This window comes from Myotis davidii, unplaced genomic scaffold (genome assembly GCF_000327345.1).
Source record: "Myotis davidii unplaced genomic scaffold, ASM32734v1 scaffold1277, whole genome shotgun sequence".
NCBI lineage: Eukaryota > Metazoa > Chordata > Mammalia > Chiroptera > Vespertilionidae > Myotis > Myotis davidii.
The window spans coordinates 2,472,876-2,484,299 of NW_006290682.1; the positions used below are offsets into that span (position 1 = coordinate 2,472,876).

The 11,424-nt window shown below is 44.3% G+C and overlaps 1 protein-coding gene across 2 annotated transcripts in view; it reads left to right on the forward strand.

The window, feature by feature from the left end:
• The window catches only part of MID1 (midline 1), a 124,849-nt gene that overhangs the window by 91,739 nt on the left and 21,686 nt on the right, over positions 1-11,424 (forward strand). For both annotated transcript variants that reach the window (XM_006763803.2, XM_006763805.2), the window contains exon 6: positions 6,661-6,788. In XM_006763803.2, the coding sequence (XP_006763866.1) occupies positions 6,661-6,788 (128 nt within the window). The remainder of the gene's footprint in view (positions 1-6,660; positions 6,789-11,424) is intronic.

Genomic DNA, 11,424 nt, shown 5'->3' on the forward strand with positions numbered 1-11,424 from the left:
GGTCTAAACCACCATCAAGTTTGAATACATAGTGCCTGTAAACACATGCTAGGAGTCTTTGTCCCTCTATTTCTGCTCTCTCTCTCTCTCTCTCTCTCTCTCTCTCTCTTCTTTTTCAATTCCTGAGCCTTTTTCTTTTCCCAGCAACTGAAATGCAGTAAAAGGCACTGGGCTTAGACTAGGACTTGGGAAACCTGGGTTCAAATGCCAGCATTGCCACTTCATAACTGATTCTTCGCGTTTATTCCTGAGTTATTTCTCCTTAGAAAATTGGGCTCATGGAAGCTCTATCAGCTGTGATAACATTGATGACGACTCATAAGTAAGAACAAACCTTAAGCATCATATATTTTCCATAATGTTGATTGGATTGATGTTTTCAGGTTTCAGTATGTCAGTACGACCCTTCCTTGCATGTCTTTTTTTAAAATATATTTTATTGATTTTTTTTACAGAGAGGAAGGGAGAGGGATAGAGAGTTAGAAACATCGATGAGAGAGAAACATCGATCAGCTGCCTCTTGCACACTCCCTACTGGGGATGTGCCCACAACCAAGGTACATGCCCTTGACCGGAATCGAACCTGGGACCCTTGAGTCTGCAGGCCGACGCTCTATCCACTGAGCCAAACCGGTCAGGGCCCTTGCATGTCTTTACTTCAGTGCTGGTCTCTGTCTAACTGTCTCTGTTCTTCGGTACTGAAGTTCTTCTCTAGGACTTGACGTCTTGTTTCTCTGCCTTGCACTGTGTCTGCCTTGGGCTGTAGCGCCTATATGCTTCTAAATCATCTTTATTTTTCTATTGAACGGTGGAAAGTCCAGAACAAACTTTTAATGCTGCAGGCCTTCCTAAAGTTAAACTTGGATGCAATATTTCTTCATTGTCAAATCACTAAAACTAGATTCTCCTACAAGCTGAATCACACTGTGAAAGTTTTTCAATTCAGAAACATCAATAAAAGAGAGCGAGGGGGGCCTCAAGCTTTACATTGTAGGCGATGCATGTGGTTTGGAATCAAGTGCTTGGCGCTGTGCTATTGCTTAGTACTGTGGTCGGCAAACTGCGGCTCGTGAGCCACATGTGGCTCTTTGGCCCCTTGAGTGTGGCTCTTCCACAAAATACCACGTGCGGGCGCGCACGTACAGTGTGATTGAAACTTCGTGGCCCATGCGCAGAAGTCGGTATTTTGTGGAAGAGCCACACTCAAGAGGCCAAAGAGCCGCATGTGGCTCGCGAGCCGCGGTTTGCCGACCACTGGCTTAGTAGAGCTTATGGATAATATTGGGCTGCTCCCAAACATTTGTGAGCACTTCTGCTCCTGAGTTCCAGGTGGGCAGGACCTGCAGCCATCTTGTTTTCACCCCAACCCTTAGCCAACTGCCTGACATGAATAAATGAGTGAACAAATCTCTAAAATAGGACCGATGACTCCTACCGAACATGGTTGTTGGAGGGAGACAATGAAATCATGTAGCCCAGCTCCTGTCACAAGATGTCCATGCAACCAGTGCACATTCTCCTCCTTCCCCCTCACGCTGTGGATGCCAGTGGATGGTGTCACATACCTATTCTCAAGCTACACTAATGTATAGTGTGATGGTATATGTATCATTATAAAGTTACATTAAATAAGCAAAACGCTTCACTAAATCCAAGCAAAGAAAAGTTGATCTACTACTTATAAGAAATCTAAAATTAAAACTACTCTTCATCCGGCCCGAGTGGCTTAGTTGGTTGAGCATCATCCTGTGCACCAAAAGGTTGCTGGTTCGATTCCCAGTCAGGGCACATACCTGGGTCTCAGGTTCAATTCTCTCTCTCTCTCTCTCCCTCTCCCTCTCCCTCCCTCTCTCTCTCTCCCTCTCTCTCTCTCCCTCTCCCTCTCTCCCTCTCGCTCTCGCTCTCTCGCTCCCTCTCTAAGCATGTCCTCGGTGAGGATTAAAAAAATAAAATAAAAAGCCACTCTTAGTAGCAAATTATCTGCATGAAGAGTATGGTAAAGAGAAAGTTCCCTCTGAGCAGTGTCCATTTTTTCAGAGTTCTTAGGAGGGGCTCAACTCCACAAGGTGACCTCTTTGTCCCTCACCAGCACAGGCAGTTCCAAGATCCATCAGGCTTTCCCAGAATGCACTGCCAAGAACTCCAGTTGTCAGCTCTGGGGAGATGTACTTGATTATAAGAATCAGAGCACATCTGATGAATGGTTTTTTGTTTTGTTTTTGTTTTTTAAATCCTCACCCGAGGATATTTTTCCACTGATTTTTAGAGAGAGTGGAGAAGAGAGGGGAATGCAGAGAGAAACATTGATGTGAGAGAGACTCATCGATTGGTTGCTTCCTGTACACTCCCTGACCAGGGCCTGGGCCAGGGAGGAGCCTGCAGCCGCGGTATGTGCCCTTGACCGGAATCGAACCGGGGACCCTTGTGTCTGCAGGCCGATGCTCTATCCACTGAGCCAAACCGGCTAGGGCTGATGCATGGTTTTTGAAGTGTGTTCTGCAGGGTGTTAATTGGCATTAAAACACCAAGGTCGAGGAGCCAAATGCATTTGGGAAATCCTGAGCTGACCAAAGTAGGCCATGTTCGGTTTCTGTGAGACCTCATCAGGTTTTACCACGGTAATGTGCCTTGTGGACTGCCCAACTGAGAGAGGCACAGTTAAGCACCATTGGCAGGGGTTGGGCACGGAGGTGGGGATATTAGGCAGGAAGGGTAGAGCGTCTTCCCCTAGCACTGGCTGTTTGGCAGAAACCTGTGAGCAGTGTAGCTCTCGACATATCCACCTTCTGGAAAAGTAGCCCCTTGTGGCTGCTGGCAACTGAGTGTCATGGAGATTAGGGGCATCAGAGTAGAGAGAAACAGGGAGTAATGTGCTGCCCCCCCCCCATAAGCATCAAGCTGTGACACAGTGCCCTCATTTGCCCCGATATGTTAAAAGCTTAGTGCACATACCCACAAGCATGCACACACGTGCACTCACATACATACGTGCGTGCGCGCGTGCGCACGCACACACACACACACACAGTCGTGAGTGTAAAAGGGAGGAATTGAGAAAGTGGCATACACTGATGGCCCAGGTGGATTTTGGCAACTTATCTGAAAGGCCAGAAGATGGGCAACAAGGATTTGGGGAATAAAAACACAGCCTAAAATGTTGAAATTGGCAGAGCTCCCCTCGGCCGTCACTCCAATTAAGAATTTGAAATTGTAGCCAAAGATAAATATCTTGCCTTCCATAAAAAAATGTGTTGGTGTTAAAAGCTGCAGGAGTCTCCAAAGAGCCTTGCTGTCAGTCTTTGCCTCCCAGGTTTAGGAACTTCCAGCCTTTCCATTCCCATTCCCCAAAGTTCCCGCCATCAACATGGCAGGCATTTTTATCAGTGTCGCTGGACCAAAGCATGTTTTATTTAATTGCGTGTGGCCCATAGAACCAGCAGGAGCTTAGGAATGAAATCTATTTTGGATGAGCCTAAACAGAGGCTTCTGCCACTGGACAGAAAAAGTGCCAAAGCAAGATTATCTGTTGACAGCAATCGAGAGCCTCTAACCCAGCGGTTCTCAACCTGTGGGTCGCGACCCCTTTGGGGGTTGATCGACCCTTTCCCAGGGGTCGCCTAAGACCATCCTGCAGATCAGGTACTGACATGACGATTCCTAACAATAGCAACATGACAGTTATGAAGTAGCAATGAAAATAATTTTATGGTTGGGGCACAACATGAGGAACTGTATTTAAAGGGCCAGAAGGTTGAGAACCACTGCTAACCTGTTGAGCACAAGATCTGTGTTACATGTGTATGTCAGGGAAATGCAATAGAAAATCAGGCACTTGTTTCATAATAACTCATTGCAATTCTCCCTACTGGACATCGTGACACAGAATCAATTGGGGTTTCACTTTGAAATTTCTATTTGAGGAGTTCAGTGGGCACTATAGCATTTCTTTGTCTTCATTTTATTTTTCAGTTAGAGTTTACATTCAGTATTATATTGTATTAGTTTCAGGTGTAAAGCATTTCTTTTTTCCCCTAAATATATTTTTATTGATTTCAGAGAGGAAGGGGGGGGGGAGAGAGAGAGAGAGAGAGAGAGAGAGAGAGACAGAGACATTAATGATGAGAGAGAACCATTGATCATCTGCCTCCTGTACACCCCCACTCGGAATTGAGCCTGCAACCAGGCATGTGACTGTGGCCAGAATCAAACCCGGGACCCTTCATCTGCAGGCTGACGCTCTATCCACTGAGCAAACCAGCTAGGGCTAGAGCATTTCTTTTAACTTTTCTGCATTGTTGCAAATTCTCTGGGCTCTTCAGTACATGGCATACTTTAAGGGCTTCGTAAGTATTTGCTGAACAACACTAAGATCTCTCTGAGTTTTAAGGAGTTTTTGTGTTTACGGGTCATAAGGAAAGAAGCATTTTTAAAAATTATTTTTATTGATTTAGAGGGGGGAGAGAGAAACATCTACGTGCGAGCACAACATTGGCTGCCTCCTGCTTGCCTCTTACTAGAAATCGAACCCGCAACCCTCCTATGCACGGGCTGGCACCCAATCAACCGAGCCACAATAGCCAGGGCCGGAAGGCATTTTTTAAATACAGTTTGACCATATCCCTTTATTCATTAGTTTAAATTAGCAGTTATGACCATATCCCTTTATTCATTAGTTTACATTAGCAGTTATTAGTCACAATAATTAGTCCAATTCCCTTGGGTGCAATATTTAGCAAACAAAATCGCAACTGTTATTCACTGCTTCTTGGCAAAAGGGTAAGTAAGGTGGTGAGTGTAGATTCTCCACTCTCACTCATGCACTCATAAAGGGTGTCCGAAAATTCACGCAAGAAGTAATTTTGATAGAAAACACAGGTTTATAATTAAAAATTGTAAATTTCTTATTGATTCATAAAGTAGACAGTATAGGGTTGTGTATGGAATAGCACATCGGGTCAGTGGCCTCCACGGCTTTGCTGGCACAGACGCAAAGCCGCGGTCTTCACTGGTCTTCATTGTCCCTGCTCCTGGGCCGTCATTGGTACTTGGTGATGCTTATCAAATTGAAGGGATTGACATCAAAGGGCAACAGATATTGGAATCTGATTCAATCAACCAAGTAAAATTAGGCTTTTATTTGTTGTTGTTGTTGTTAATGCTCACGCAAAATTCAAATCTTGCGTGAATTTTGGGACACCCTTTAGCTCTTCTTTCAGATCCCAGTGTCATTCTGACGATTTTTCCTCTACTTCTCTCCCACTACAGCACTGAAAATGTGCCGGCGCATTTTGAGCATTTCACGGGTGTAAATTGTTTTTATTGAGATGAAATTCACATAACAGAATTAACCATTTTTACATATGCAATTCAGTGGTATCTAGCCCATTCACAGTGTTCTACAATTACTACCTCTAATCAAGTTCCAAAATATTTTCATCACCCCATACCAGTGGTCGGCAAACTGCAGCCCCTTGAGTGTGGCTCTTCCACAAAATACCACGTGCGGGCATGCACATATAGTGCGATCGAAACTTCGTGGCCACACTCAAGGGGCCAAAGAGCCGCATGTGGCTCGCGAGCCGCAGTTTGCTGACCACTGCTCCATACCCATGAGCAGTCTCTCTACATTGCTGCCTTGCCCTGGCCCCTGGCAACCAGCAGCCTACTTTTTATCTCTGTGGGTTTGCCAGTTGTGAACATTAAAACTTACCTGTATCTTGCTGTAGGGCAGCCGTTCTCAACCTGTGGGTCGCGACCTCTTTGGGGGTCGAACGACCCTTTCACAGGGGTCACCTAAGATCATCAGAAAACACATATATAATTACATACTGTTTTTGTGATGAATCACTATGCTTTCATTATGTTCAATTTGTAACCATGAAATTGGGGGTCACCACAACATGAAGAACTGTATGAAAGGGTCGCGGCATTAGGAAGGTTGAGAACCACTGCTGTAGGGTTTATAAATGAGAAGTCTAACCTGCAACCCTAAGTGAAGAGGAGAAGCAGTGTGTCCATTGAGGGCGTCTGTGAGAAAGCTTGTGAATATTTTCCATGCCATCTGCTGGGAATATGGTGCCAGAAAATGAATACAAGGAGAATGAAAATGAGCCAGACAAAAACTCCTTTTTTAATGTTTATTTTAGAGAGAGGCTAGCTATTGATTAAACTCATCCAATATCTGGAAACATTCTTTTTTCATCTTTACTTTGCCTTTTATGCAGTTTGAAATTTTGGAGACTCCTCTTTGAAGTGGAGCAGGGTCGAGTCTGAAAGGAACAAACAGTTTCCCAGGCAGATGTGTGAAGAAATGCCTGCAGCTATGTGCTTCTCACTGGGGTTAGATGTGATGGGGCCAGGCTGTTAAATACACAGCAACATGAAATATGAATATTCTTTCTCCTCCGTGGGGAATTTTCCCCCCTCAATAGTAAAAAGGAATAGGGAAGCCATTTCCGGTTCCCCTGCCTTTTCTTTAAGCTCAAGTTCATTTGTATTGTGTCTCTGTATTATGCTTGTTCCACGAATCTTTTTAAGGCTCAGGTGTGAAACAGCACTATTTTTAAATTATATTTCTTTTCTGTGATTTTTAAAAATTGTATGTAAGTATAGCGAAAGCCATCTTAACATTGCTAAAAAGTTGTTTTGTTTAAATTACAGAGTCTCCATGGCAACTGCATCTTCCCAGGTTCTAATTCCTGAAATCAACCTTAATGACACATTTGACACCTTTGCCTTAGATTTTTCCCGAGAGAAGAAATTGCTAGAATGTCTGGATTACCTTACAGGTACTGTATTTGTGGGTGGTGGGTGGTTGTTTTATATTGTGTATATTCATGATACCACACTTTGCCACCAGGTCAGTTCCCTAAAAACCAGGGATACATGTAGGCTTCTGATTGAGGAATGGAGTCTAATAATCCCAGAAACAATTTCTGGCACTCTTTTTTTCTCAATGAAAATGACATAGTCCGAGACTAATTGAGGATACAGGAAAAAAGAGAATCTCCATCATTAAAAGCATACTTACACCATTCCCTTCACTCTTAGAGCATGGGTAAGGCGAATAATATAGCCTTGTTGCTCGTCAAAGTGATACGTAGGGAAACGTAGCTATTTTCCATTTCATGGCAGCAGGGTACCTGTCTCTTACAGTCCGTTGGCAGAGGAAAAAAATGAAAGTTAACTTTGATAGCTAACATCACCCTGCCCCAACCCTTTGTATTCACAGCCCTGTCTAATCTCTGTAACATCAAATGGAGGTAGGGCATTATAACCCTCATTTTGCAAACAGTGGAGGTCATCCATCTTGCTGGAGGTCAGATAGCTAGGCAATAGCAAACGCAGGTTTTGGCTTAGGTCTGTTCAGACTCCCAAGCCCTCTGCTCTTTCTAGTAAAAGACTACATTTCATCTTGGCCAAGGTCACCGCGACAAACACTTCCCCAGATCGCGTTCGAATTCCTCGTGCCCTGTTTCAATCCTGTGCTTTCTGATAAGCATGATATTGGGAAATCAAGCTTAAAAACCCAAAGCAACATGAAAAAAAAACCCTCAGGCTAGTCCAATTCCTAACCATGCTTCCAAATTTTTCTGTGCTGTTAACCTCTAAAGGGGGAGCTGGAAACACTGGCTGGGAGAATGTGGACTGTTTAGATGACCTTGTTTGTGTTAGCGGAAGCCACCCGTGCCTGCGGCTGCAGGAAGGCTCCGTGGATCTAGTGAAGCCAGATGTGCGCTGAGCTCAGGCTGTGCAGCCCCCCGGGGACCACATCGGCAGCATCCCCACTCCAAGGCCATGTGTGCGTGTTTACGGGAAGGCGGAGGAGAGGGGAAGCACTGCGCGGCGTTTGTTTTTACAGTCCGCACAGAGAGCAAGGCGTTCCGTGTTCAAGGAGCGTTGTACCCAGATCAGTTTTTTCTTTGCAAGGACCCGAGGCGCTCCTTTCAGGCTTTCTGCATTTACAGGGCGACAGGTCAGCCCCCCAGCTCTGTCTCATGTCATTCTTCCTTCAAACCATCTCGCTCCGACTAAGGAAAGAAATCAGCTCACAGAGCATTTACCAGGAAGAGCCAAACTTGGTTTTGAGTGTTTATGAATGTAATGCTGTCCTTTCTTAACCTTTTATCTCTGAGATGTATCTAAACTAACACTAGCTCCTGGCACAGCGGTTCTCAACCTGTGGGTCGCGACCCCTTCGGTGGTTGAACGACCCTTTCACAGGGGTCGCCTGAGACCATCCTGCAGATCAGATATTTACATGACGATTCAGAACAGTAGCAACATGACAGTGGTGAAGTAGCAACGAAAATCATTTTATGGTTGGGTGTTACCACAACATGGGGAACTGTATTTAAAGGGCCAGAAGGTTGAGAACCACTGTCCTAGCACTTTATGTGAGGACAAAAACATCTGTACTTTCCAATATGGTAGCTGCTAGCCACATGGGGCTGTGGAAAACTTGAAATGTGGATAGTGAGTTTTTTTAAAAAAAATATATTTTATTGATTTTTTGTTACAGAGAGGAAGGGAGAGAGAGAGTTAGAAACATTGATGAGAGAGAAACATCGATCAGCTGCCCCCTGCACATCTCCCACCGGGGATGTGCCTGCAGCCCAGGTACATGCCCTTGACCGGAATCGAACCTGGGACCTTTCAGTCCGCAGGCCGACGCTCTATCCACTGAGCCAAACCAGTTTTGGCGATAGTGAGTTTTTACTTTTATTTAATATTATTAAATTTAATTGAAACTTAAGAGCCACATGTAGTTAGTGGCTAATGTATTAGACAGCCCAGGTCTAGTTAAAATTCTCTTTTGATTTTTATATCATTTAGCAATGAGTGTAGTTGCAACAGGAAATTCAATTAATGGTGACTAGAGTCATCAAAGAGTGTTCATATCATGAAGCAGGAGGACAGAGGCATGTGCTGTAAGGCTGGGCAGGGTTCAGTGATGACCTCGGACTCCACACTTTCCCTTTTTCTGCTCTGCCACCTTCTTGTGTTGCTTTTGGCCCCATGATCGCAACAGGAGGACTCCACCTCCAAGTATTATGCTCAAGTTAGAGACAAAAAGAGAGGGGCAGAGGGGAAATGATGACAAAAACTTCCGTCAGCTAAGAGTGTCTTTGTTTATCAGGAGAACAGAAGTTTGCTCAGAAGATCCATCTAGCAAATTTCAGCTTATGTCTTGTGGGCCAGAGCCATGTTGCAAGGTCATGTCCAAAGGCAGAAAAGACTGAAAAAATGTCTGGCTGGGCACATGGCCGTTCTGCACAAAATCAGTGTTTTGTTGACAAGAGTATGTCCTCCCCATTTCTCAATAATTGTTTAATAGTATTTCAGTGATGTCTGCCCATTCTAATCTCTCTACGAATGCCTAAGTACTGATTAAAGGGGAACTGGGAAAGTAGTTTGCACTGACTAGTAACATGCACATCGTATATCATCCCGATGGCTGTTTATGCCAAACTACAGACCATATGGGGTACCTGCTATTATGCCTTCTTAGCTGTCAACCTCAAATACAAATTTGGCCCATTTCTAGACATAACATCAATTCTGGCCATAACATACGATGCTTGGTTGATATTGCCAAGTCCAAATAGTTTATCAGACATTTGTAAGCAGGAAATGAAGTGTTTGTGAAGTATTAGCCCACCATTTCTTGTGTCCTGTTTATGAGAGAGGCAAGAAAATTCCAGTTCTGGTACCCATGCCATGAATATTGAAATTGGCAGCAAGCTCCTGTTCCCATCGACAGTAAATTGGATATTGACTTCTCAGGACATAGCCATTGGGTTTCTAATCCAAACAGGGTTAGCCTGCCTGACTGTAAAAACAAGATTTTCCCCCCTAGACATGCCTCTAAGTGTTATGTCAAGTTAATAACCCAGAGAGGGGACATTTCCTCCCCGACGGCAGCTACTGCCATGTGTCTCACAGCTACTTGCCCATTTTGGACATAAGTTTTCTTTACATTTAATCATGTATTGCAATGCAGAAGGAACAAATTCTTTCCACAGTGGTTGATGGAGAAATAATTCGATGAACTATTTAGATTGTGGGAAAATAAGTATTTTTCCACTGATTCACGCAGGATGACCCCACAGTAACAGGGACCACATCTATACTAATAAAAGGGTAATATGCTAATTAGACCAGGCATCTTCCGGACGTCCTTCCAGACAAAGCCACAGTGGCTGGGGCCGAGGCAGAGGCAATTAGGGGCGATCAGGCCTGTAGGGGAGCAGTTAGGGGCATCAGGCCAGCAGGCAGAGGTGGTTAGGAGCGATCAGGCAGGCCAGGCAGGCAGGCAGGCGAGTGGTTAGGAGCCAGTGGTCCCGGATTGTGTGCTCACTACCCAAACCCAAGTCTTTTCACATTTCTATCCCCTTTTTGCCCACTTCTACCTGTCCCTACCCCCTTTCTCTCTGGCAGTCACTACCCTATTGTCCATGTCTATGTGTCAGATATATTTTTTTAAATCTCTTCACCTAAATATTTCAGGCTGTACAGGACATATGGTTACAACTACTCAACCTTGCTGTTGCACAAAAGCAGCCATAGACAATACATAAATTAATGAGCCTGGCTATGTTCCAATAAAACTTTATTTACAAAACAGGCAGTGGGCCAGATTTGGCCCAAAGCCATCATTTGCCAACCCCTGATGTCAAATATTATTGCCCATGCAAAGCACTCACTGCCTAGTCTTTTTCTAGTTTTTGCTCACAAACTCTTCTCATAAAACCAGTTACTGAAATCTATCCAGTAGAAGTCAACTTAAAATCATTATTTTGGTAGGATTTAGACTTCTCTGCTGCAGAATGTGTTTAAGACATAAAACAGCAGCCTTCTCCAGTGATAAAGTTAATCAAATGCCAAAGAACCATGTTTTCCTTGGGGAAGGGAAATGTACTTCTTCGATGGATTGTTAGTCTTGTTCTTAATTTGAAAGATCACCTATAAATGAGAAGAAAATAGGGCCACATTAATACTTTTTTTTAAGCCATCAAAACATCTAATGGAAGAAAATTTTCAAATAATTCTTTGGGTTACCTGTTAAGGGATAACAAACGCCAGTATTTTTCCATTTGGATACAGTTTTAAATATAAAAATGTATTATGGAATTGTACACTTGAAACCTATATAATTTTATTAACCAGCTAGAGGCCTGGTGCACAGATTCATGCACCAGTGGGGTCCCTCGGCCTGGCCTGCAGGGATCGGGCCAAAAACGGCAGTCCAACATCCCCTAAGGGATCCCAGATTGCAAGAGGGCAGTTCTAGGGTTCACACCCCAGAATTGGGCTCTCTCCTCTCTGGTTCAGAGGTTCGTCACTCGAGAACTGCCAAAGCCAAATCACCACAGCTTGGCAGCTCCTGTGTCGAGCGCCTGCCCCCTGGTTGGGGGTGGGCAT